This window comes from Macrosteles quadrilineatus, unplaced genomic scaffold, assembly GCF_028750875.1.
Source record: "Macrosteles quadrilineatus isolate MER2022 unplaced genomic scaffold, UCM_ALF_1.0 Scaffold_3__2_contigs__length_128488019, whole genome shotgun sequence".
In the NCBI taxonomy this organism is placed as follows: Eukaryota; Metazoa; Arthropoda; class Insecta; order Hemiptera; family Cicadellidae; genus Macrosteles; species Macrosteles quadrilineatus.
The window spans coordinates 77,235,195-77,263,006 of record NW_026542596.1 but is presented as its reverse complement, the minus strand read 5'-3'; the positions used below and the strand labels follow the sequence as shown (position 1 = coordinate 77,263,006).

General features: G+C 34.3%; 2 protein-coding genes across 3 annotated transcripts in view; one reads left to right on the top strand and one right to left on the bottom strand.

The window, feature by feature from the left end:
- LOC128990160 (zinc finger protein 346-like) overlaps positions 1-14,985 on the top strand; it is a 42,148-nt gene extending 27,163 nt beyond the window's left edge. The window contains exons 7-10 of the mRNA XM_054412434.1: positions 171-394; positions 12,220-12,342; positions 13,118-13,237; positions 13,965-14,985. Of these exons, the coding sequence (XP_054268409.1) occupies positions 171-394; positions 12,220-12,342; positions 13,118-13,237; positions 13,965-14,554 (1,057 nt within the window). The 3' untranslated portion in view covers positions 14,555-14,985. The remainder of the gene's footprint in view (positions 1-170; positions 395-12,219; positions 12,343-13,117; positions 13,238-13,964) is intronic.
- A 782-nt stretch (positions 14,986-15,767) lies between these two features.
- Positions 15,768-27,812, bottom strand: part of LOC128988685 (serine/threonine-protein phosphatase 6 regulatory ankyrin repeat subunit A-like) — a 36,244-nt gene continuing 24,199 nt past the window's right edge. For both annotated transcript variants that reach the window (XM_054410222.1, XM_054410221.1), the window contains exons 17-20: positions 26,697-26,926; positions 25,335-25,497; positions 23,444-23,631; positions 15,768-23,344 (exon numbers count right to left, since the gene is read on the bottom strand). In XM_054410222.1, the coding sequence (XP_054266197.1) occupies positions 23,229-23,344; positions 23,444-23,631; positions 25,335-25,497; positions 26,697-26,926 (697 nt within the window). In that variant the 3' untranslated portion in view covers positions 15,768-23,228. The remainder of the gene's footprint in view (positions 23,345-23,443; positions 23,632-25,334; positions 25,498-26,696; positions 26,927-27,812) is intronic.

Here is a 27,812-nt window from a genome sequence, read left to right as displayed (position 1 = left end):
AACTTTACTCGTATTATATATAGGATAGCTTTTGCTGCACAGTAGGAATTGTCGTCGCATATATTTTGACCTTGGTTTTTGATGATTGAATCCCTGTTTTCTTGATAAGTTGTTTCCTCTTTGAATATTTTTTTATGCCTGCTAAAATGATTAATATTCTATGTTCCCAGCTATGCTACTATTGACCTCTCTGGCACCCGTTTTGGAATTGGTGCTGATTTTTCATCTGACAGTAAAGCAGCAATTACTCAAGGTATTACTCAAGGTTCTGAGTTTACCTGTGAGCCGTGCGGTGTTAAAGCACAAACTCAAGAACAACTGGACCAACACTTGGGCGGAAAGAAACACAAAGACAAACTTAGGAAGAAGGAATCTCAAGGAGTGCCAAAACCTGGTAAGCAAAATTTTATTAGTCTAGTTAGAAGTTACTAGGGATGGACGGGTCCTGAAATTACAGGAGATTTTTGGGAAAAAAATATTCCCGATTTTTGGAATGGGATTACATTTTATAAGGGAATTTTTCGGGACGGTATTTTATTATGATCGTTGGTGATTTTGCCGCTTTGCGAGTGACAATTACGCCGTGACCGTGAGTCATTATGACAATCGCACCGTGACCGCGGAGTCATTTTGACCATCGCGCCGTGACCACGGAGTTATGTTGACAATCACATTGTGACCAAAGAGTCATTTCGACAATCGCGCCTTGACTGCGAGTCATTTCGACCTTCGCGCCTTGACCAGTCACACGTTTCTAGAAGTATAAATTTTTACCGATTTTTTTGTTTTTATAGATCAGTGCCACAAACGGTAAAACTTGATTTTGTTTTCTTTTTTGGTAACTGCAATACTCAAGACTTTTAAAACAAACCCTTTTTATGCACAGAAAAAAACCGTCCTGTCTCGAAAATCGGGAAGGAAATAAAAATCCTGTCCCGTCCCGAACTAAAAATTTGATTCTGTCCATCATCAATTTCACATCATCTAAATAAATAGAAAAATAGTACCGAAATACCTGTGTCGTTGTAAGCTATTGATAAGCAGGTCAAAAACACACTGAAGTTTTTGTAGAGATGCTCGGTACCAAAATTTTAATTTTTCAGGGACGGGATTTTTTATTCCCTCCCAATATAATTTAAGGAATATAATTTGTTAAATAGTGTACAGTTTTAAGTTTGTAATGCAGTAAAATTGTACATTAATAATAGCAACAAAAACAGAGGAAAACATTTTAAAGACATCATTATACAATTTACCTTTGACTGTTTTTTAAACGGGTACAGTTTCTTAACTGGGCTATGCTAATATCGATTGAAACTATCGAATTGGAAATATTGATTAATAACCGATATTTTTTAATATATCTATTATAAAATTAAACTATCATAACCTAACCTAACCAACCAAACTTGCTGATGGTGAAAAAATCGCATGAAGGTTTACTAATCGAATCGATAGTTTCATTCGATATTAGCATAGCCCAGTTAAGAAACTGTACCCTTTTAAACTAGCCTTTTCAATTCAGTTCAAGTAAAATTGTAATGCTTCTAACATCAACTTATCAGCTATTAATTTTATTGATTATGCAATGCATGAAAGGTTGGATGATGAGTGGTTCATCACAATCAGTGGCAGTGAGAGGTTATATTCATATATTCATATTCTTTATTCATACCTATTTTTTTGTACAAAGGTGGTACAATGAATAGCGTCAATAAAAAGAAATACAATTACAATTGACAATTAACAACAATGATATTAGTAAATATTAACAAGTAAAATAATAACAACCAGTCTTTATTTAGTTAAGAATGAAAAACAAAATTAAAATAACTTAATTCTACCTATGCCAGGGAGGTGGAGAACTCTTCCATAGAATAAATAGCTAAATTTAATATATAATCTTTGAGTAATTTTTTAAACTTATTAAAATCTGTTTCTTTTTTATATTTTTGGGGATAAATTTTAAAAATCTTTGGCCTGCATTGGACGGTTTTTTTCATAAAACTTGAGCCTATGAGGTTCAACAACCCCACTTTTTTTCCTAAGCTTATAGTTGTGGCTTGTCATTGTTTTTTCGCTCAAATCTTGTTTTCTAGCGATAAGAATAACTTCATATATATATTGCCCATAAACTGTAAACATTTTTAGATGTGTAAAGTGTTGTTTGGCTGAATCATCCCCCTTTAGCTTGAGCATTATCCTGATAGCTTTTTTTTTGCTGTTTTAAAATAGAGTCCATATTTCTTTGTTTTGTTGAACCGTATAATGCTATGCCGAATTGGATATGGGAATGTACATGAGCAAAATATATATTCTTTAAAGTGTTTATATTGCAATAAAAAGACATTTTTGATAGAGCATAAACTCCAGAATTAATCTTTAGCAGGATCTTTTTAACATGCTCATCCCAATTTAGGTGCTCATCTATCATTAAACCTAGAAAATTTATACTACTTTCCCTATTGATGTTTTGTGATTTATATTCTAGTGTTGGATCTGAAGATTTTCGGTTTTGTTGTGTTTTAAACGTTATGAACTTAGTTTTTTCAGAATTTAAAATAAGGTTATGATCATGTAAGTAGTCTCCAATGTTATTAAGTTCATTAGAAGAAAAAATTTGTATCTCCTCCAATGAGTCAGCTGATAAAATTAAATTTGAATCATCAGCGTAGAGACATAATTTTGAATTTTGTTTATGAATTATCATATTTTCCATGCCCCTCAAGTAACACAAAAAGAGCAAAGGCCCAAGAATAGAACCTTGAGGCACCCCAAATTTGACTGGTCTATAAGCTTGATTTTGAGTTTGATTTCATTACTTTATTTTTATTCGTTAGATGTAGGGATGGTCAAGTCTCGAAATTTCGGGAAATTTTCGGGAAGTTTTAAATCTCGTTACACGAGACGAGATTTCTTTTTGGCCGAGATTTTTATCGAGACGAGAATAAAAAAAAAAAAAAAAAAAAAAAAAAAAAAAATAAAAACGCCTGCAGAAAGTCAATGCAATACCCGCAATACAGGAGCGTGTTGTAGTTGCGTTTCCTTTGCGGAGGCATTCTTATTTAATTAATTCTATAAATGTAAATATTACTTTAATTATTTTAATAATATTACTTTAATAACATTTGAGAAGTTTTGTTAAGTGTAAGCAGTGTGAGGAATGTTTTATTACTATAAAAAGTCAAAACAAGTAACTATTTTATAAAAATTAATATTGCTTTTATTTTATGATTTATTTTATTTTAGGATAAGTTGAACTCTATCCTAACTGATATCACTATGTTTCCTAATCGTAGGCATTTTTAATAAGTTAGGCGTGATTAATAAAAAAATGTTATGCTGATGTTTTTTAATAAAAGATTGTAAATATTCTTGCCTATTATCATTATTTTTGTATTTAAACAGTCATCTAACAATGTTACAAAATCAGGTAAAAATTTTGAACGTGCATTTCCCGTTGTGTATGAGAAGGGAAATCCCGTCTCGATCTCGTCTCGAAATTTTATGAGAAATAAAAAATCTCGTCTCGAACTAAAAATTCAATCTCGTCCATCCCTAGTTAGATGAGATATTTCTACATATTGAGACCTATTTGTTAAATATGAAGTGAACCAATCAAGAGATCTTCTTGATACTCCCAGAATTTTAAGCTTTTCTAGAAGTTTAGAGTGTTTGACACTATCAAAAGCTTTTGAAAGGTCCATGAATATACCTGTTGTACACTTACAACAAAAGATACAGCTGCACTGACAACAGATCTCCCCCTTCGGAAGCCATGTTGATTTTCATCCAGCATTTTAAAACTCTCTAAATATTCATAAAATTGTAGATACACAGCTTTTTCATATATTTTGGAAATGGACGGAAGTATAGATAACGGTCGATAATTTGATACATTTGATGTGTTGTTCTTTTTATGTAATGGAATTAATTTTGCTTGCTTTAATTTTTCTGGGAATATTCCTGATACAAATGAAGAATTTATGAAATGGCACAGAATTTTATTAATGTTATTTTTAACACCCTTAATCACTGTGACTGGGACTTCGTCATGGCCACAAGAATACTTGTTTTTTAACGAATTTATGATTCCTTCCACCTCCCTCTCACTTATTGGTTTAAGTTCAAATTTTTGCTTAATGTACAAGTCATCGCTAAAACTATATGTGGGTACATCACAATTCACAGTATTATTATTACTAGTCAGATCATTCACAATATTACTGAAATGCTCATTGAACATGGTTGCAATTATATTTGGATCAGACACAATGCCAGAATCTTGCTTTAAAGTTTGCTTTAAAGAACTAACGAAAATATTGGAGAACTATCGAGGACTAACGAAGAACTAACGATTGATATATAGATGTAGACATTTCTCATCAGAAAATGGCGCGCGCTAGAAACCGGAAGTGTGAAGTTAGCGTACCCACTTATTATCGGCTATAACTTTTTTATATTTTAGAACTAACGATAAAAATTGGGAACTATCGAGAACTAACAATGAACTAACGATTGGTATGATCAAAAGTGGATACGCTAATATGAGTACACCAACTTCACGGACCTTAAAACTAAGTAGTAGAAATAGAACAAAACTACCATTAAAAAAAATCCCAAACCATGTATTTTGTGTCTCAACCATACATTTATTTATATTTTACATACATACTTATCCTCTTATGTTATTCTTGGTTTTGGGCATTGATTATACCTTTCCATTTTCTCGTATACCTCCAGGTCTACAACGTTACTCCTCCCCTCTCCATGTCCCTCTTTGACCAATCAATCCATCTTCTTCTAGGTTTTCTTCTCTGTCTCCATCCCACAACCATAAATTCCTTTTTCCTATGAATTCTTAGGTAAACTGTTCCACTTTGGCCCTCTTCAACCAATTACCACAACTCGCAAGTTCTTTCCTATCATCATTACCTTAATCTTACTCTATACTCAGTTATTCACAACTGCATCACCAACAGTTTACGTTCTTGGTCAGTTTACGTTATATCCTTTGATTATTTTAACTAACAATTTCCAGAAAGACTATTTGAAAATTTAATTAAATTGAGATAGTTCTTAAAGAGTTGAATTCGACGATGTCAACTTTGAGTAACAATAACAAAGATCATATGTTGGCCATCTTGTACCTTTTAGCGAATTTCCGATATAGGGAATAAGCTATTACCATAGGTCTCATTGTAAGACCTGGACCCAGGATCGATTTACTTTTTCGTTTTGAGTATACAGAGGCCAAAAACATCCTATGTTCAAATTCATTTAAATGTTTACATTAGCACGATGACTTGAGAAAAAATTAACTGATTTTTATGCAATTGGTGCAAACGTTTAAACCTACATGCAAACAAGTTCGTAAACAAACTTGATAGGACTATGGAAACAAAGGTTTATGGGGTTAACATTTTTTTTCATTTTTACCCTATAACATAAAATTGCTCAATTTCATTCCAAGACTTTTGTAGAGCTTAGAAATGGAATTATTTAGTATACTGAAGCGTTGTTGTATACAGATAAAATTCAATAAAAGTGTAAATTTAAAATTCCCATTTAAATTTTGTTGATTATTAATTTTTGTTTTAATTTGCTTGTTAATGGATATATTTTAATGAAATTTGGCAATTTTATTTCTTTCACACTAAGCTATCGACATTTCAATAAAAACACCTTCCCTGTAGCAACAAGACTTGGTAATTACTTGGATTAACAATTAAGTTACTACTTGGATTGTAATTACAAGTACTTGGAAATTCGCTTAGTATGTAGGTTTGCTGCGGCAGGGATATTTTTAGTTAAGTCTCTAATATCGAGGTTAAACTTACTCCTTCACAATGGTTTTTGGTGCATTACACCTAGAGACGAGCTAAAAATAACTGCAATGTGTTCGCAGTGAACCCAAGTGTTTCAATACTAGCAAGTCTTGCAAAGGACCAGCCCAGAGGCGCTGTTGATTATTCTATGCATCGCACCCCCTCAGGTAAAAAAGAAAGCTTTTACCAGCAATAACAGTTCTTTCACATAATCTATTTGCTCACTGAACTATCGGATAAAGTAATATATTACTTATAATTACAATTCATTTTCAAGGCCCAGGTTCGCGTTTAATGATGAATAATTGTTTAAACTTACTTTGTCAGACAATCCTCAACATGTTGAATATCTGTGTATCCATATTACAAAAGACAGAAAAACTTTAAAATATGCTACATACCAGATTTGTAACATAGGTTATAAAAGAAGATTAGGCTATAAATAAATGTAGATAAAATGTTATACAAATATAGCATTTTTTTCATCATTTATGTAGGTCTGCTTGCTTTTATTAAAGCTCTTTGAAATAAGGGAAAATTCCCTATTCGAGAGAAGTATACGGCTCCTCTTTGAAATCGACTACCAATAACTAAAGTATTTGTATGACTAAACAATATTTTGATGAACTGCCTATGAAAGGTATTATTGTACTTGTGTAAACATATAAAAAAATATTTTATTCCATCATCAAAGGCTGATTTGTTAGACAAAAACACTGTGTTCTGAAAGAACTTGATTTCATTATTCTAACTTGTATGAACCAGGTAGATGTTGAGTCTTGTTTTCGAAGATAGTAGCTTAGTATTAAAAAGCTAGTGTTGTTATAACATTGTGAAAGAACTGTCCCGCTTTCTTAACCTGACCGTTTGGACCTGAGGCAAAACAAACACTGTTTGTGTTGCAGGGCAATATTATTGTGACACCTGTGACCTGACTCTCAATGCAGAGCAACAGTACATAGAGCACATAGAAAATAAGAAGCATAAGAAGAAACTAGCGGCCGCTAAACACCCATAGAGAACAGCACGTCGTTGTTGCTAACCATTGAATGTGGGAAAAATTATTAGTTTTTGCACTTCAAGTGCAAATTCAACTCATGTATGAATTTCTGTTTCATATTTGTAATCGTCAATTATGGAAACATCCATATGAAAACAATATCAAAAAGCTTAAAAATTGTTTTCATTCATTTGCTAACTTGTATTTACCATAGTTTTTTTTTAAACATCTCCTTTATGATAATTTTTTGGGATAGTAGCAGATGAAAATAAGTTTTATATGCAATAAAATGTTTTAAGGATAATTTTTTACATTTTTAGCCGCTAGAATTCGGGTTGCTAGGCTTAATGAGGCCGCTTTCAGTTGGTTAACCCTTCATAGGTGTCACAAAAGTTTATCTCCGGACGCATTTATCTTTTTAGAAAAATATTCTTTTTTGGTGGCCGTCATTCAAGAGTACCCATATCTCAGGTGCCTCTTTCTACAGTCGGGACTACAAAAGTTAGCAGTTGGCTGCAGCCAATCACAAGACAAGGCTAGTGCGACGTTGCCATATCGCCCATTGACGACAATAATAAAAATACTAAACAATATTTTCAAATCAGCTGGTATTATTAGATTTGCCAATACCACACTGTCCTCATTGGCTCCTTCGAAGTCACATGGTAAATAGGCTCCTCCCTCAACTGCAAACTTTTGTGGTCCCGACTTTAGGAACTTATTGAACATAGTTCTAGTTATTTTATATACACTTTTATTGATTATACATGGATTTTGTATTATATATATATATAATACAATAATAATTAATAATATAATTATCTAATAATTATATAATATATAATTTGTTTGTCTAATGTTTGAATACAAAACATACTTTTTGTGTCACGGTTTTTATTCTAAAATCAAAGACACCCATGAAGGGTTTGAGCAAGTTTTTGAATAGCCACAATCATCGGAGGATTAAGTTTTTTTTCAATATATTGTCTGTTGATGTCCGCAACTCAGATCTGAAATCTCGAATAATCATTACTACTACCATCACTTGAAAACTCGTTTGTTAACAAGGGCCGGATTTAGAAAGTACGGGTCTCTAGGATCGTGGTTTGGAGAGTACCAATACAATAAAGGATAAAAAGATTGAAAAATTTAGAGAAAGGTGGTAATGTTTTAAGAAATTAGCCACATATTCTGGATTGTCCGGACTAAAAATATTAATTCTATTGCTTTGTTAATTTGAAAAGGAGTAGTGGGGGTGGAAGGGGGTGAGTCACAGTAAAGTATCAACATGATTCCTTGCTTTCCTCTCACAGTTGTTGCAATTTCTGCTTTCTCACACTGGTTAGTGATACTTTTAAGTAAATATTAGTGATGGGCCTATCCAACAAAATGTCGGTACTATATCCGGATCTTGAAAATTTGATATTTGAAATATTCGACGCCAGATATGTACTGTCATAAGAATGGGTTTAATAAAACGTAATATTTACAAAAATCTAATTTAAATCATACTGTTTTAAATTAAATTGGTGATGTTTAAAGGTTGATGTAATAAGATATAGAATAGTATAGCTTATATGGCTAGGCAATGTCACAGAATATGTCGACGTCTATAAATTATATGGCTTAGATATATCCCTCATTTTTGGTGGACGCTATAGTTTAAAAAATCATTAAATGAAACTTCCTGCTAAGTTTGCACAACCACCAAAAGGGTATCTATGTACATTTTAAGTCTTGTACAGGGACACAGATAGTCTTGTATATGGACGTAGATAGTCTTGTATATGTAGACACAGGTAGTCTTGTACAATGTACATGGACACAGATGGTCTTCTATATGGAGTTTATTTTAACTATTTTAGCCAATAATTTCATTTTTAAATACATCACTATGCCAAACACATGTTCTTATGTACAAATTGTACTTTATAAAGAATGTTTTGTGTTATAACAAAAAAAAAATAATAATCAGATCCAGCTCAAAATCATATTTTAAGTCTTTTTAGTTTTAGGGTATAGATATGGTGATACAGACAGTCTTCTATATGAAGTTATTTTAATTATTTCAACTATTAATTTTATTTTAAATACATACCTCTGACGAAAAACTGTTCTTATTTATGAATTGTACATTATGAAGAACGTTTTGTGTTAGTAAAAAAAATATCTATAAAAAATCGGGTCTATCAAAATTCAAAACTGGATCCAGCCCAAAATCTGATTTTTAGTCTTTTACATGGACACACAGATAGTCTTCTATAATAAAGTTTATTTTAACTATTAATTTAATTTTAAAATATATCACTATGACAAACGCCTGTTCCTATGTATGAATTGTACTTTATAAAGGACATTTTGTGCTAGTAAAAAAAATTTCGTCCATCAAAACTGGATCCAACCCGAATTCGATTTTTGTGTGGATCCGATCAGGCGTCAATTCTAGCTCAGATCCGTTAGTCCGACATCCGGATCCGATCTTCACTAGTAAATATTGATGTTTTTAACTTCTGGCGTTTCAATTACGTGAAATTGAAATTATTCATTCTCATCAATTGGAAAGCCAGAAGGTAAAATAATAACATAAATATTTATTAATATTTAGCGTTCCAGTTGTAGGAAATGAATTCTAATACCGTACTTCAAGTTTTAAAGCACTCACTAACCAGCTGCTCTTTTCTCAAATACATAAAAATTACATCATTTTAAAATTACATTTACAAATACACTATCCATGTACATTCACAATCATAGTCTTGAATCAAGTGTGTACTTTCAATGTACTTTCTATGATAATAAACAACCAGTCACACTATTAGTGAATTCCCTGGCTAGAAAAGAATCAGGTACAGTAGGTGGCATGGTTAGATACAGACCCAGGATCCATTAACATTTTTATTTTAAGTCGTGATTATTGTGGGACAACGTCGCCACATCAGGCCCTGTTATTGGGGCTGATGAAAGCTTATACCCCACAATCAAATATTCAAATCATTATGACTTGTCTGGAATCTGGATTATAGGCATGGCAGTAAATTTTTAATAAAGCCTTTTGTATTTTTTGTATATTATTTATTAAGTTCCCAGTTATAATTGTATTTATTTATGTGTACTGTTTGGTGTTGTCTATTGCTGTTTTGCTGTTTTTGTCTATTGTTTGTTTTGACTTAAAAAAACTATTATTGTTATTATAAACCAATAAAAACTGTTTGTACAAAATATGAAACAATTTTATTTTACGTACCTAATCCTGACATAAAAATCAAACACTTTAAGCTATATAATTTTTCATCATTCACTAAGTATAGGCTATATTATATTTATATATTTTCCATTGAATTTTCTGTGCTAAATTAGGAACTGAAACAAAGTTTGCTAAAGAAAGAAAGAGAAATATTTGTTTATATGTTCATTTGAAACTATGATGAACTCTTATTTATCCAAACCTGAAATCCAAAATTTTCAACTGGATCAATCGACAGTTACACAGGTAATTTTAACCTTTTATTTGAACTCTAATATTGGAGTTGTCCCTGGGCCATAAAATATGAGTTATGTTTAAAAGTTAATAATTTCATATACAATATTTTTCCAATCATGAAATAGTATTCAAAACCTTTAAAAATATTGGAAATAAAATTTGAGTGTGATGTGAATTTTGTTATGTGAAATCGATGGACTGTAAGCATTACAAACGTCACTTTTGAGCTGAGAGTGAACGCATCATTATTGGTAAAAAAATCGGTACTTTAAAGAGAACATTCATTGTTATCGATGATTTCTTTCCGATACATCGATATTCTATTTTTGATCCGATAATGAACGAGATGTCAGCTGACAACTACGATAAGTAAATATTGTTCAGTATCAAAAAACAATTTTAAAATATTATATTGAAATAAAAATGTTCTAAACTAACCTTACCTAACCAACCAAATTTGCTGTAAAATTTCCAAATTCCGTTTCATATTACTCACATGCCTTTTCTGTTATCAAACAAAATTTTGAAATGATACAGCAAAGCCAGCAAGTTTGGTTGGGTATGTTGGGTTAGTTTAGAACAGTTTTACTTATTTATGTTTTGCCTAAACAAGATCAGTTGTCAATTTGCAATATAAATGTGTTTGAAGATATTAAAACAGAAGGTATGGATGGTAAAGGAAAACAAAAGTATCGATATATCGAAAAAAATCAGATCGATAATAATGAATGTTCCCTTTAACAGAAAAGTACCAAAAAATGTTTTTATACATATTTATCAACTGTGAAATCATAGACCAGATTTGTTGGTTTGAATTATAATTTCAAGAGTTTGTGAAAATAACTCAGAGAGTTTATAGGTACAGTAGACTCCCTCTTATCCGGACTCCTCGGGACCGAGGCCAGTCCAAATAACGGGTTTTCCGTTTAAACCAACGTCCCCGAAAACTCGTTAAAACGTACCGTTTAAATGCGTATTTGACTTAAATTTAGGAGAGCATTGTATTTAGGCTTGTGTTCACTGGTCTCAAATCCCACGAGAACGGTCATTTCAGTATCGCCCACTTCCTGCCGATCTAGTCTGGTTAAAAAGATGTGCTGATAAAAATTGTCCGGTTAAAGAGATGTCATTTCCGCCGAAAGTAGTCCAGTTAAACCGATGTCCGGTTAAAAGGTGTCCGGATAAGAGGAAGTTTACTATACTCAATGCTGTAACTGTACTGTTAATAGTTTTAACAGGCCTCAAAAAAGCCTCGTTTACACCAGAGTTTACCATCAAATGTTTAAATCTCAGCTGTTTTGTTAAAAACTCCAGTGGAAACATGGGTTTTGACCATGTGTTGTCAACAAATTTTAATCTGAAGTGTTTAAAATACTTTGATCCGTCCACTTCCAGTGGACATCAATGTTCCTGTTGTAAACATTAAGAAAATGAAGCAGTGTCAACAAAAAATCAGGATTCTTAAGATTGTTGTAAACATAGGTTCAAAAAATGTGTTTTGTACTCTGGTGTCAACGCGGCTTAGGAAATATCTTCCAATTTGTACCTACTTAAATTGAGTGAAATTATGTTTTTCGTCTTTATTGCTGGAGAATGATATTGTGAACAATATTGTGAAAACAATAAAATGTTAAACAATAGGTAAATCTTCTCTATAGAAGGAAATGCAATAATGCAAGCTTTGTTTACAAGTATCTATTGCTTTACAAATATTTCTTGGATTCCAAATGGTGGTAATTTTAGCTTTTAGTAACTTAAACTGCTAAAAATTGCTGACATTACAGTAAAAATGTCAAGAACACATCACGACTTATCAATCTAATTATTCTCGAACAGCTACATATTTTATCAATGCTCAATAGATGAGTTTCTTAGTCTCTCATTTGATGTGTTTACCTGGTTGTTTACAGACCGGCCATACAAGTGTGACTTTTGCAACGTGTCTCTTGCAAGTAAATATCTTTACAACCTTCATTGTGACGGCAAAGCACATGCCAAAGTATTGAAAACCTTAGAACTTGAATTCAAGCAAGGTAAGTAGCCTTTTTTCAGTACAAGTTGGGTGAATAAAGCCTGTGAGTTAGGCATTGGATTGATGGATTCTAAGGGAATAAATAAGTAACCTAACACTTTAACCCAAACCCCGGTCTGACAGGCCCACGGGAATTTTCACAAATGCATGTTGGCAACACTGTTTACTTGGGGATTCCATTCCCCCAATACCTTCCCCCCTTTTCTTCCCCTACCTGATGATATATTGTTTGTTCATTTTGCGTGGGTGCCGTGACCTTGACAGGTTGTCTGTTCATAACATACCCGTCTCAGAAGCCCAGCATTAGTGTATTTTAAAGCGGGGTTTCACAGGCCCAGGGTTTTGGTTTGTGTGTTTCTAAGTGGGGTCCATTATTTTCAATGTACTTTGTAAATGTAAATTTGCGTTTAGTTGCGTAGGAACATCAAATTGTTAGGGGACAATCAATTTATTGGTTGAGCTGCCTGTGGGATGCAATCTATTTAAATTGTACTGTGTATGTTTTCAAATTTGATTTAAGTCAAAGGTGGTACTAATAAAGCACTAATTAATTCAGAAGTAATATACATTTTATTTTACAGTTACCAACTCTTGATTGTAGGCCTCCTTACATAGATTAAGTTTTTTGAATTGTTCCTTAAATTGTTTAAAGTGCTACACTCTTATTTGTTTATGCAGGCCAAATTTTTTTGTTGATTAATATCTTATTGCTTTAGAACTTGTTCGTGGTGGATGTCATTTGATTTATTACTAACAAAAGGTGTTGTTTTTTACAGCGTCATGTGAAATATGCGGTGTGGTCTACAGTTCATTTACAGATTTTTATAAACACATGACTGGTAAGGAACATGAGATGAAACGACAACAAAGTGCCTCAAGGCCAGAAGTCATGAAAGGTAATCATTATCAGTCTGTAACTGTTTAACATGTTCGCTACCGATCGCCACATATATGCGATGCTGCGGTCATTGCCACGGACCGAGGTATACCTTTTAATATCACACGTAGACCGGGTGTCACTTAATTAGTAGATCACGGGCCAGTGATGCAGCAAAGTAAAAAACTGTTTTGACAGACATCCCTGTAGACCACTGCACAGAATTCCAGGCCTTCAAATAGACCTTTATGAAGATATAAGCTGTTTAATAACATTGAAACACCTATGCAAATATGCGACGTCAGTCTATTTTAATGTGACTCTGTTGCATATGTGCGTCGCTGGTCCATATGAATGAAAAATTTAGTACTATTGTGGTAGCGAACTTGTTTAGAATTGTATTATTGCTTTAGAGATCTATACTCATCCCATTGTGTTGTTATGTGACCGTTCTTTATGATATAGTGTGTACTTAAGCCCACTCATGATCTTCAGCATCAAGTTAGTATTAAAAACTTAGCTACGGTAAGTTAACAAAAATTTAGATGGTCAAAAAATTTGTAATTGTTTAACTTCCTTCATCAATAATTCACACCATATAACTGTTTTTTACCATATAACTGCATAATAGTCCAACAGCTGGTTTTAGTATTAAAAGCAAAACAAGTGGACCATGTTAACTTAATAAATTCAACTTCTCAAGTACCATGTTCAAAAAAGTTTGTAATTTTTGTATTTTGTTTTAGTTAAACAGGAAACTATAACTTTTGGAAACGAGTGTGGAATATCTCTTGACAAAGTTAAAACCGAACCTGACAAATGGACGTGTGGACCTTGCTTTGACGCGACATTTGAGACCGAAGAAGAGTATGAAGAGCACAAGGAAACTAAAAGACATCTTCTGTGCATGTTGAATGTCGAGGGGGACAAAGTTGTTCCAGAGAAGATTTACTTTTACTGTTTTACATGTAGGAAACAGTGTAACGATAGGAAAGATTACTTGGAGCACCATTTTACCCAAAAACACATGACTTTGTCTGATCCAAAATGTGACCTCCCCATCACACAAGGCATGTGGTATTGCCACGTGTGCGACATCTGTATGGACCAAGTGACGGGAAGAGAGCATCAGAACAGCAAACATCATCTGATGCTGGCTGCTCAGCAGGAGCTCACACAGAAACTTATGGAGCTGGCCACACAGGACTTGGGAACAAACACATTCAAATGCACCCACTGTGACATCGACTTTGTTAGCTTTATAGCCTTCACCGAACACATGCTGGACCCTGCACACTTGGAACTCATCGTCAGTCCACAGGTCAAAGTGGAATGATATGTTTCCCTAAATGTGTGCCAGCCGAAAAAATTATTCAGCTTTAAATGATAAGGGAATTATTTTCTGTTATTTTCAGGATCTTCCTTTTCCTGAATAAACAATTTAATTATGTTGCTACAGATTTAGTATTGTTTAAATTTAGTTGTTCACTGTGCTCTATGAATGAGTCAATCGTGTATTTGATGAATTATTACAATGACCAACCGGTCATGGTTTTGTGTAACAAGTCTTTTACATCTTGACAATTTTGAATTTAGTTAGTTAAGTGAGTTTTTTTATATTTATACTCAAAATTGAATTTGTTGGTTTAAAACAAAGTTATGCTATTGATGTCATTACAAAATAAAAGTTATGTCTAATGCATTACAATGTCGTGTAGGCCTATGTTTTTTCATGCTGCTGTCGAATAAAGACTTTCTTGATTGTTATTATGCAATACATATTTGATTTATCCATTATATTCTCCATATGGTTCTCATCCAATAGTCAGTTATTAAATAGTAAAAATATGTAAAAAAATTAATAAATAGAATCAAAATCATCTCAAGGTTTGCAATGGTGGATGCTGCAATTTCAAACAGTTTCTGAAAGTCAGAAACAGACATGGATATACAGTAAGTCTCCTTTGCTGTGGATCTCGGTAGGAACTTTGTGACTTAACACTTGAAGAGTGAGCAGTGGGCATTAACTGTCTCACCACAGCCGATCTTGTGTCAGCGATCAAGGATTTCAATTGCAGAGGTTTATTGGGCTGTGCAAAACCACCGTATATATACTTGCTCAAAGGATCTTCAGGGATTAACATTTTTTGATCTGGCTTTTAGATTGATGTAATGAGCAAATGATTGACGACATTTGAGTTGATTGATTAAATTAATCTTTTAAAGATAAACCAATTCCTTACTCTAATTTGAGTCATGTCCAATACCTATAACCTCCATTGACATTTTATGAATAGCAGTTTTTATGATTATAAGTAAAGATGTTTCAACAGTAATTTATCAAACTTTATCCACACTTAGACACAATTGGGTCGGTCTGAAATTGAATCAATGCCAAATAATTAGGATTCTCTTTCTACAGTCAACCGAAGAACCAAATACAGAAATGGGTCCATAAAAATACAATAGTGAAAACCGATGTATTGGACTATAAAACTATATTGATGTATTATATATATTGGTATTATGAGGAAAAGTAAATTCACAAATTATTTATAGTGCCAATTTACTAAACCATTGCAAACAAATAAGCTGTTTCCTTATTAAATTACAAATGCACTTAAGATTAATGCATACAAATACCTTTGTACAGTTAACAATACATAACTTACCTACTTCATTTTCAATAAATGCTAAATCATAATCTATGTAAGTATAAAACATCTCAATTGATTGCAGATTTCATGATGCATTAAAAACACGAAAATATCGCAAGTACCAAACAACTTGTGGCACATATCGGCTCGTAGAGATACTTGAATTGCATAAGACATGAGTAGAAGTGGTAACTGAAATAAATAGATTTGAAAAATTTAGTCCAACTAGTTTGAGATCTTAAATTTGCAACTTGTGCTTTAATGACTAGAAAATTGAGATTTACTAACTAAAATTTATCAAGTTATGTTTGATCAAGATCAGAGGGGTTATAGTGTTTAGTAAATTAACTCACATTCATAGCCAAGTATCAAGTTCAAATTATCACTTTATGTAAAGTGGGCTCAACCCAGATGGAAAAATCTACTCTCTGACTAATACAACGAATATTGTAAGAACTGAGAAGATAAGAAACTTGCAAACTTCAGAAATTGTGTGACAAATGATTTGCAAATTTTTATAATCATCGTTTGACCGTTTTAAGTAAAACAAGGACAAAAAATTTATCAGCTGATGACAATATATTTCTGCAAAATAAATTCACAACAAAAAGAAAAGTTATACCCCCAATTAAAAGATAACATTAATGCAACAGAGCTTGGCACTTGGAAGAGTACTAAGTACTTTTTTTAAATAGCTGGACTAAATTTAAAATACAAGAGGGAAAACTAAGGTCAGTCTTATTTGCCGGAAGACACATAAAACAACAATCATAAGAGCACTTAGAAATAAAGTCCTTGCTTTTATGAAACTAACATAAGTGTAAAATTGTTAGGATACACAACAAAGTAAACACCAGGACACCAAGTATAACAGCTGTATAAGGACTAAATAATGTGACGTAAGAAGAAAACAACTTTGTATTATAAAGTTTGACAAGGATTGAGATTAATGTTAGAAAATATATGCACAATTCTGATAATAACAATACACATAAATGCCTGCCTATTGGCCATTTAGCACTTTTACTAAGTTATACATACAATAAATACAATAAAGGCTCCAGAGATCACTTACAACTTTGATTCCAATTAACTAATCCTGCAATCCTGCATGCTAAGCAAAATTCCAGTTGCTTATTTTTTTTTTAAACAGATAAGAAAATTCCATTATACTTGGTTTGATGCAAATAATATAATTACACAGTACTTAGGTGTGCTACCATAAGGAACACAAAAATGTGTTTTATGCTTAAATTAAAGCCTAAATGTTACTGATCATTTATACGCATGCATAAAATGATCAGAAAAATTATTACTGTAAAAGAACATGGTCATAATTGATTTGACAAAATAACAAACTTTGGATTTTATAACCATCTAAATACTGATCAGCAAGATTCAACAGCAAAAGAAAGATTTATTTTATAGCATACTAAAAGCAAAAACAATCGTAACAAATAAAAAAATCGAGTATTTACTTTTTAACAATAAAAGACTTATTCAAATTGCACAGATACTAAAGTAATTTTCATTTTCAAAACAGCTGAAAATATTTTAATGCACCTTAATTTTTAAACAACCGAGATTTGAGTACCTACTTTATTAGTTTTGACAGTTATTTACATGTGCTGCACAACTCTTTGAGACTGAACAACACAAAATTGGCAAAGTTAATAAATTAGCATAAATAAATTATGTTACAATTGGCAAGATACTTCGAAGCTGGGAATTTCAATATTTCCGCAAATAAAGTGTCTTTGGAAAGGGACATTTGATCATAACAAGAATACATCACATCACACAGGGTCAACCGAGAGGGGTAACTATTGTTGAACAAAGCAATAAAATTAATAATGTCACAGATAAACATACCTCTACCATTCACTCACCAACACTTTATACTACACAACTAATAACTTTAACTGTGATAAAATCAAACAAACCAGTTAAAACAGTCTGATAGTTCAGCTATACAAACGCATACAAAACATATATATTGTGTACAATCATTAATACTGTTAATTAGTATGGCAACATTAGAAGTTAACATTATGAAAATTACAAGCCAAATTGTAACAATAAATTGCCTGCAATATTGCTTATAAATATCGTAGAGTATCCTACACAGGAGTAACAAAACTTAACCAACTCAAGTACACAATTGGAAATTATTACAAAACATATTTAAAAGATCACACCTTCTTTTTAATTGTTTGTCTATTGTAGTTAAATTTGTACAAACTGGGTTAACAAACAAACATTTTATGAGCAATTTAACTTTATGGAATGTAGAGTTTATTTAGAGGTGTCCGAGTGCCTCACATTCAAGGCGAACGTCATGCGATGGGAATACCTCAACTGAACATAATCACAATCGTAGATGACATTTAGAAGGATAGTCAAACTCCGCGCGGTGGTCACTTTTAGTGTGTATAGTCAAACTCCCAAAAGTAATGATACACTTTACTTTGTTCAAGGCTACTTTATTCATGTGACAGGTTAGGTTAGGTTATTGTTTATGTATTAACTAAGACTTTGGAATATATAAACACCGCGCAGAGTTGGGATAAGCCCTACATTTACACAGGAGCTTATCATGCATGATATTGCCACTGTTACAGGAAATGATCTATCGTGGCACGTGGGAACCACCATAATCATAAGAGTAGATTAAATTTTAACAGCCTAGAAAGGTGTTTTACCGTCCTCAAAATCAATCCTTTAGTGCATCCCTATTTGTTTAATTTCTGGTCATTAATATTTGTTTGTTTAATGTTCAAGCTGAGGTGCTGTTAGTAAATTTGATTTTACCTTTTTTATTGGTTCAATGCCTAAGCTTTTTTAAAGCCTCAATAAAAATTCCAGGCTTTTACACCACCAATTAATTGAAGTAAAACTGAAGAACATCTAAAATTTCAAAAGAAGCCGTGATCACAACATACAATACATGAGACTAGACTCAAAATAAACTACTAATCTAAAGGATATATCATAAAAACTATCAACTAAATAATTTGGATTGAAAATGTTCTAAAAAACCAAGTAAAAACAATTACTATAGTAAAAAAAGAAAAGTAAAATGTATAAAAGATTACAAATCATTGATTATGGTAAATGTAATTAACAAATAAGTGGTTTAACTGTCTACATTAAAATAACTATATACATAACAGATGCTTTTACACTGAATTACTATGGTATAGGAACCATTTATGATAAAACAATAACTGCCACAATCAATTTTTATGTAACTTAAAGGTGATAATTGTGCTTTTTTTAACATAACATACAAATACAGTAGTACCCCTCATAACCGACCTCAGCTGACTCCTCGGGGTATCCGACCGTCTACGTGTTTCCTGTCTGATGCGATAACACCAAATGTTGGATTATCCGAATGGCCGATCACGGGGTTTGCCATAGTCACAGCAGACAATAACCGCTATTTCCGAGACGGCAAGATGTGCTCCTGTTTTTAACGCAATCACGGATGACGAATACTAGTGTCACCAAAGATTTCAAGACATGCTCACAGGTGTTGCAGTGGTCACAGAAGACTATGGCCGCTATCGCCGAAACCACAAGACATTATGACATGGTCGCAGTAGACAGTTCAAAACATGCTCACGTTGCCGCGGTCTCGGAAGATGGTTGCTGGTATCGCCGAGACCGCAAGATATGCTCATGGGTAACGTCGTAGTTCCGGGAAACGATTACCGGTGTCACCAAGACAGCAATACATGTTCCACGAGTGTTGCCTCGATCTTGGGAGACAATTACTGGTATTGCCAAGACCATAAGGTTTGCTCACGGGTGTTGCCGTAGTCGCGGGAGACAATTACTGGTATTGCCAAGACCACAAGGTTTGCTCCCGGGAGTTGCCGTAGTCGCGGGAGACAAATACTGGTATTGCCAAGACCACAAGGTTTGCTCACGGGTGTTGCCGTAGTCGCGGGAGACAAATACTGGTATTGCCAAGACCACAAGGTTTGCTCACGGGTGTTGACGTGGTTGCGGGAGACAATTACTGCCGAGACCACAAGGTTTGCTCACGGGGGTTGCCGTAGTTGCGGGAGACAAATACTGGTATTGCCAAGACCACAAGGTTTGCTCATGGGTGTTGCCGTAGTCGCGGAAGACAAATACTGGTATTGCCAAGACCACAAGGTTTGCTCACGGGTGTTGCTGTGGTTGCAGGAGACAATTACTGGTATTGCCGAGACCACAAGGTTTGCTCACGGGTGTTGCCGTAGTCGCGGGAGACAGTTACTGGTATTGCCAAGACCAAAAGGTTTGCTCACGGGTGTTGCTGTAGTCGCGGGAGACAAATACTGGTATTGCCAAGACCACAAGGTTTGCTCACGGGTGTTGCCGTGGTTGCGGGAGACAATTACTGGTGACACCGAGATCGAAAGTTATGCTCCTTCTGATTTCAGACTTTTTAGCCATTTCGATCACGGCCCGGTCTCGTCATGGTCGGATATGAGAGGTTCTACTGTATTAAAAAATATTTCTACTTACTTTTGGGTACCTACCAACCTGAACAACACTGAGCAAATTACCAACATTATAAATAGCCACACAATGATCTTTTACCTAACTGTGACGAGTTTAAGATTTTTTTCTTTATGAAAACATGAGGTTGATCCTTTGACAGTGTTTATATCATTTACTACATACAATAGCATCACTTAATGCATTCAATCATGAGTGAAATTAGAAATCTAAATACAGGTTTTGAGTATGCTAAAGCACAGAAAAGTGAGGAACAGAGGATATACTCCATGGTACACTTAAGTGGTGTCTAGCATTACTGCTGGTGTCTAGCACAAATTCCAACACCACCCCACCCTGTCCTCATGTACGTACTACAACGCTCATGGTAAAGGAAGACCCTGTGCTCTGTGCAATAGGAATTTCCGCAAAGAATTTGCCGTTCGGGCTCTTCCTTGTTTGTTACAAGTATATTTCTGGCACAACTTTCTAGAGCTTCAAAGCGCACGGTTGTCCCATAAGCATGTTTCCTCTGTACCTTACTTCTATGTGACTATAGCCTGTTATAGATGGCTAACCATCAGTTATTTCTATAGCACGTGACAAATACCAAATTTCTTATTGTACAACAGCTTTAAAGCTAAAACATGTAACAATATTTGCTACGTTTACTGGAGGGAATTTTTGGTATCATAAGTATCGCTTGAGAAGAACTACTCTATAAAATATATAAATGACCGGTAATGAAAGTAGATTAATCTGCGATCTGTACAAAATAACAAACTATAATGTATCAACTAATTCGGCACATCACAATCATATGTATCACAATATGGAACACAGAACATAGACACTGTATATTACATCTACAACACGATATCCAGGTATGAGAGAGGTGGTACATAAAGCACTTTATCACATTGATTCCCACAGTATTGGCAGTTGCATACCTAACCAAGCTCTTGTCTCAACTCAACTTTTGTAATTATCAGTAAAAATTATACGTTCCTTAAATGAGAATTGTAAAAGTTATTAAAGTAGAATAAGAGATCAGAAGAGAGGTAGTTGAAGACAGCTTAGGAGGGAGGTAGAAATAGCAAGACAAAAATGTTTTGGACAAGTGAGAATAGGGAATTCCTAAAATAATGGAGTGTTCAGGATTGAGGTAGACCTAGAAGAAGATGGATAGATGCAGTGAAATAGATGGCAGATGGTGAAGGAAGAGGAATTGAGTAGGCTTAGTCGACATCTACATGTACGTAAGTTTTTCTGCTTAAAACCAAAACTGTCAAATGTAAAACAGGTCTAGGAAAATGTTACACTTAATATGGCTGAACTGGCAAATAAGTAAACAAAGCCAAAGTTTCAAATTGTGCAAGTCTAATTTAACTGAATAAAATAAACATAAATTTTGTCTCAAATAAAAAACCACATTGATTTTATATTGAGCAAAGCTGGTAGAAAAGTAAGAGTTGAGACAGATGAGCTGACAGTCAGCAACGCCGAGAAGCTAATGTACAAGTCCAGCTGCGTTGAGCAAACAGTTGAGGCACCAGGAATGCTAACTAACAGGATATGTAGGGGAAGCTGCCCTCCCTCAGCCCATGTCAACACAAATCTACTCCTAGGGAGCACCATTAACTTTAGATACTGAAGTAGATATCCCATCTATATGATCCAGTTGTGGCCACTTTTTATTTAGAAAGAACATAGTCTAATTAGCAACCCACAGAGTGCGCTAGTCTAAACTTCCATTTTCCCTCAGCTTTTGATAAGTACTACGATAGTTTATGTGGCATATGCTAAACTTTCCAGTGAACTGTCCATTTAAAGCTTGGTTAACACTTTTACCGAAACCCCGGTCTAACAGACCCACGGGAATTTTCACAACCGCATGTTGGCAACACTGTTTACTTGGGGGATTCCATTCCCCCAATACCTTTCTTTTTTTCTCCCCTACCTGTTAATGTACTTTTTGTTCATTTTGCGTGGGTGCCGTGACCTTGACATGTTGTCTGTTCATAACACGCCTGTCTCAGAAGCCCAGCGTTAGTGTATTTTAAAGCGGGGTCTCACAGGTCCAGGGTTTTGGTATGTGTGTTTCTAAGCGAGGTCCATTATTTTCAAATGGGGTCTCACAGACCGGAAGTTTCGGTTAGCGGGTTAGCATCAGCCTGAGTAGGGTTTCGGTATTAGTGTTAAAAAGTTTGCATATTTGACAATCCGTAATTCACATCAACACATTCTTTCTGTGACTCAGTTCAACTACGTTAATTATTGTTCCAAAACTGGCGACAATCTTCACATGGAAATGGAATATCTAGTTCTACCTATACAGTCAAAGGTATATCTAAAAGAATACTAGCGTACAGGATGATATTACATAACTTGATCACAAAGTGAGCACCTGTACTCATTTACGAATATATAAAATAATTTGTCAACTAATTCAAATCTAAATCATATTTTTGTGATCATGCGTCAAAAAATGTATAGGTAGTCTATTAAAATAAAACTTTACACATAAAACTTAAAAATTGAATAAGTAGACACAAAAGTTAAAGGAGATGCTAATTTGCAATATGTATCACAGTATTCCATACGTTATGGAACAATTTAAGGTGTTCCAATACTTGAAAAAGGGCGTTAAACAATCAAATAACTAACAGACAGTAAGTAGTGATAAATAAAGTACAATAATGTTTCCAAGACGATTATTCCTGACCTCAGTGAGCACTGAGCAGTAAGTGTGGCATGAGAAGCAGTGGCGGGAAGGCACTTGGAATGTAAACAAGGCTCAGGAGTAGGCAGCTTCTGGGAACATCTAGTGTTGGCACAGTTGGTAGCACTGCCCACTGCTCAGTAGAAGTCAGAGTCGCTACTGTGACTGTAAGCAGTTCGCAACAAGCTGCAGTCTGAAGGGTAGCTCATTGACGGGTTTAAGAGTGGCAGCGACATTGTGTACTTCTTGAAATCTGTACATAAAGTGTTTGCCATTACAATACCATTACAGAGTAGAGACCACTTTAGAAATAAAGTTAGAATTTGTAATAAAACTGTATTGTTTGACTTACTGTTCTGAGGCTGAGGTTGACTGGTTGTTGCCAATATGAGAGACAGACACTGTGCTATGGCTGGACTAGGTGCACATGCTAGAGCTGGAGTCAGTCCGTCACTGTCTACGATGTGTACCGATGCTCCCTTCTCTAGCAGTCGCCGTGTCACTGCCACCAGCCCATACCTAGCAGCCATGTGTAGTGCTCTGAGCAACAAATAAACACATACTTAAATAATCTTCATTTACACAGTTATTTACTTCTGGTATTTTCCTTATAGACAGCTATTTGCAAAAATATTCTGTTTTATCTCAAGTTTGATTAAGTTGACAATAATCGACTCTATCCATTAGACACCTCAGAACCAAATAGGTTTACTTAGGTTGGTTTAAAAACGACAGTCCAAACCGTTTAAAGTTAGTGGCAAAATGGATGTATATGTTTTAAAACCATACATTAGTAAACCAAGGTATTTTATTAAACAATTACAGTAGAAGCTTGATAACAAGACTCTCATAGGGATTATAAAATAAGACTTGTTGTTATCGAGGTTGACTTGTTATCAAGTTTTTCAATAACATGTGATTAGGGGTAAAATAATTTCAAGGGGATTTTAAATGACCCTTGCAGCAATATTTTCTGCAAGTACAGTAGAGTCCCGCAAACTTGGCGTAATGTGGACTGGAAGGGTGCCGAGTTTGTGAAATTCCGGCTTATCAGGAACTAGGGTTAAAAATAAGAAAAGTACAATTTTTAAGCTTTTTACTGCCTTTTTTATTTATATTTATATTACAAGTCAGTATTAAGTCATCAGATATAGTACAACAAATCCTTGGTACGAGTTGCGAATGATTTGACTTGAGCTGGCTTGTGTCCATGTTTAACTTGGACTTAAAAAATCACTAATTTTCTGAGCCATGTAATGGCCGAGTTATCGAGACTGCTGGGTTATCGAGTGGCGAGTTTGCGGGACCAACAAACAGTTGTGACTTTGATTAATTTGTCTGTTTTTGGGGCCCAACTAACCAAAGTTCAAACCAAACATATCAGAACAAAAATTAGTCTACTGTATTGAAAAAGTTAATTGATCAGATGTAAAAATTCATGGTGGGTAAGCCTCTGGATCGTAAATTGCAATATGAAAATGGTTTATGTTACCTTTTTGTGTCAAACGATCCGTGTGTAGTTAGTGCAACTACAGCTGTTTTGTGCCACTAGGGCACATCTTCAGGTTGTTGGTAGAACGTTAGATAAAAAAGCATTCATTCAAACTTGTTGAGATAAATAGGTCAATATACACGAAATAAACAAAAAACATTTAAATGACACGAATTTACAAACTTGGCCAAGTGACGAACACACGAGACAGGCGCTGGTGGATGTTGCGAAAACACAGACTGTTTGACGCAAAAAGGTAACTAAACTTTTTTTATAATGTAAAAATTCAGCTGATTACACACTGCTGATAGTTCAATAGTAAAAAATAAATATGAAAAGAAAAATTAGTGAAGATAAAAATTGAGGAATGTTTAAAAATAGTTCAATTGAATAACAGAACCAACATACAGGTGTTGTTGATAGACCAATAAATATATCTGACACAACTACATGGCACCATGTCTTAGATTCTAACTATTCAAATAACTAGCCTATTCATTTTGGAAGGATGGTTTTTAATGGCTTTTACACAAATAAAAAGATGATCACAACATGAGTAAATCGCCGTCCCTGAACAAGTCAAACTGGATCTAAGAGATGATCTGCAGGCGATACTTAAAAGTTTTCCGAAACTGTCAGTCACACATTTTTTGGTATCGAAGGTATTCAGGAATCAAGAATCTGAATTTATCCATTTCCCATTTTTGCTATATCTGAGTAATATATTGATCATATAACATGCACAACTCACGTCCGTCGCTGCTTGTTGACCATGTTGATTATGCCCGGATGTTGCACTCGATCCAGCAACATGAGCGCACAGTCTGAGTGTTTGTTGCGACATGCGTGGTGCAGAGCTGTGTTCAACTGCGAGTCTCTTGCACGCACGTCAGCTCTGCACTCCAGCAGTAGCTCTGATCAAAAATAACTCGAGGTTACAACAAGCATTGTAATGTACACCTACCTTTGTTGGATATTAAATTCTTAAGTTGGCAGTAATGTTGATAAAGGCTCACAATATTATTTTAACCATAAGTCAATCCAACCAAAATGTCAACCATTTTTAATATTGATATTTTTTAATATTTTAAACAGCGACATGGAATGAAGTAAAGAAAACTTGTTAGCAAGGTGTATATGTACAACTACAGTTATCCGCACAAATGAACCAAAATTGATAATACATTTTCTTGGAAAAAAACTATTTAAAAAAGTTGAATGCCTAAACCAATATTTTTCATTAGCAAAAAGTCTTATTGATTTGAAAATACAAGGGTCGTTTTTTAAGTAAGGGCTGTTTGTGCGTAGCTTCTTCGTGTGTACACCACTAAGAGGCTCCTCGTCACTTACTGGCACCATTTGCGAACAGAATGCTGCGATATGCAGCTCTGTAGTGGACTCGTATGTTTTGTGTGTTTAAAAAATTATTAAATTATTGAATCTCCCCCCTCGTGCGAGATAAGTCTAGTGATACGTTTTTGACCACAAGAAACATATCCGACGCTTACATTCATCGGGTAATGACTGATGTCTATTTCAGAAGGAATTGGGTTTATGGGTTTACTGCTCACAGAAAACCACAAATGAAAAAGGTTTTCACGGCCAATTTCACACTCCATAATCCATTTCTGCACTTTAATCTCACTCATTGCATTGGGGCCATAACCTTTAGTCATCTGGCGATGAATGTCTGCATCGGATATGTTTCTTGTAATAAAAAACCGTATCACTGACCTTATCTTGCACACAGCGGGAGATTTGATCATTTTAAAAACATACAGCGAAGCAGATGTTGTTAGCTACAGATGGTGTCATTTTGTTCAAAAATGATGCCAGTAAGCGGCAAGGAGCCTCGTTGCGGCAAATGCAAACTAAAGAGCTAAACGCACAAACGGCCCTTAATTGAAAAACGGCCCTCGTATCTTTATTCATAAGTTATGCAATGATGTACACTAGCACCATAAGCTATGTTTGATGTGCCCAGACCTAAAGAGTGCCCCTTACCATGAATCATAAAAAATACATCAGATGGCATCAGTGCTTCTATTAAGGAATGAGCTAATATTGTCCTAAAAGTTTAATGATTATATAGAGGAATGCTACTACAACTGACCCAGTATGAGTATGTGTCCACGGGAGGCTGCACAGATGAGTGGCGTGCGTCCTCTATAGTCGGTCTCGTCCACCGGGGCTCGTTGGCTCAGCAACATGTGGCAGCACTCTACGGAGTTGGACAGAGCTGCTACATGTAGTGGGGTGTACTGATGGGAGTCCCTAAGCCACACCACGTTCGGACCAAAGTATGAGATCATCAGATCCAAACAGTGCTCACTGCCTTGGTACCTACACAAAGATGTCTAATTACCCAATTTTCTGACGTTTTAATTTGCGATTATACTAATAAAGTAACCCAAACATTAAACTTTGTTTTCTCGATAGCAGCAAAATCTATAAGCATCTCTTCCGATCACAGCTTGATCTCAGTGTGAAAATGAGATCATCTGAGATTCAGATTTGACAAAGTAATAATCTGAATTTACCTCAGTCAAAATTACCATAAGTAAACCTGCCTGAAGCTTTTCATACAATTAGCTTTCTTGTTTTGAAATGGAAATTATATGACCAGCTCCTCATATATCCAGTTGAAAGATTCCAGGAAAACAAAAACTATAATCATTTAACAAATAACCGAACTAGGCGTAGATTTTATGTTATAATTTGAATAATGTACCAATGTACCTAATAAAGCCGATTCCATACATCGGATTCTAAAGAAGGTCTTGTGTAATGAGCAAGGATATGCTTTGATTTCAGGAAATAATTTGGCACATCTTTTCTCACACTTGGCACAACAGATTATTTCAATACATTCGTAATTCATCGTTCATTCATATTTAATTTAAAATACACACCTAGGTGACGTCCCCATCCCAATTAATAATTATAATAATGAACAAATCACATTAACCCATTGGGGAAGGAATTAATCCGCTACCTGCAGCACCCTCTGGCGGCAATTAATTTTACCGAATTTGTAGACTTTTACTCTAACTGCTATAGAAAGACAACCTTAGGTAATAAATTAATAATTCTTTCACCATTTTGTTCACAGTAAAATTGTCTACAGAAAAGTGTTAATTGGATAGTCAAAGTTCTAAACTAAAAATATATATATATATAAAGATTATAAAAATAAAAATTTTCAGAACAATATTTTGAAAGTAAACTT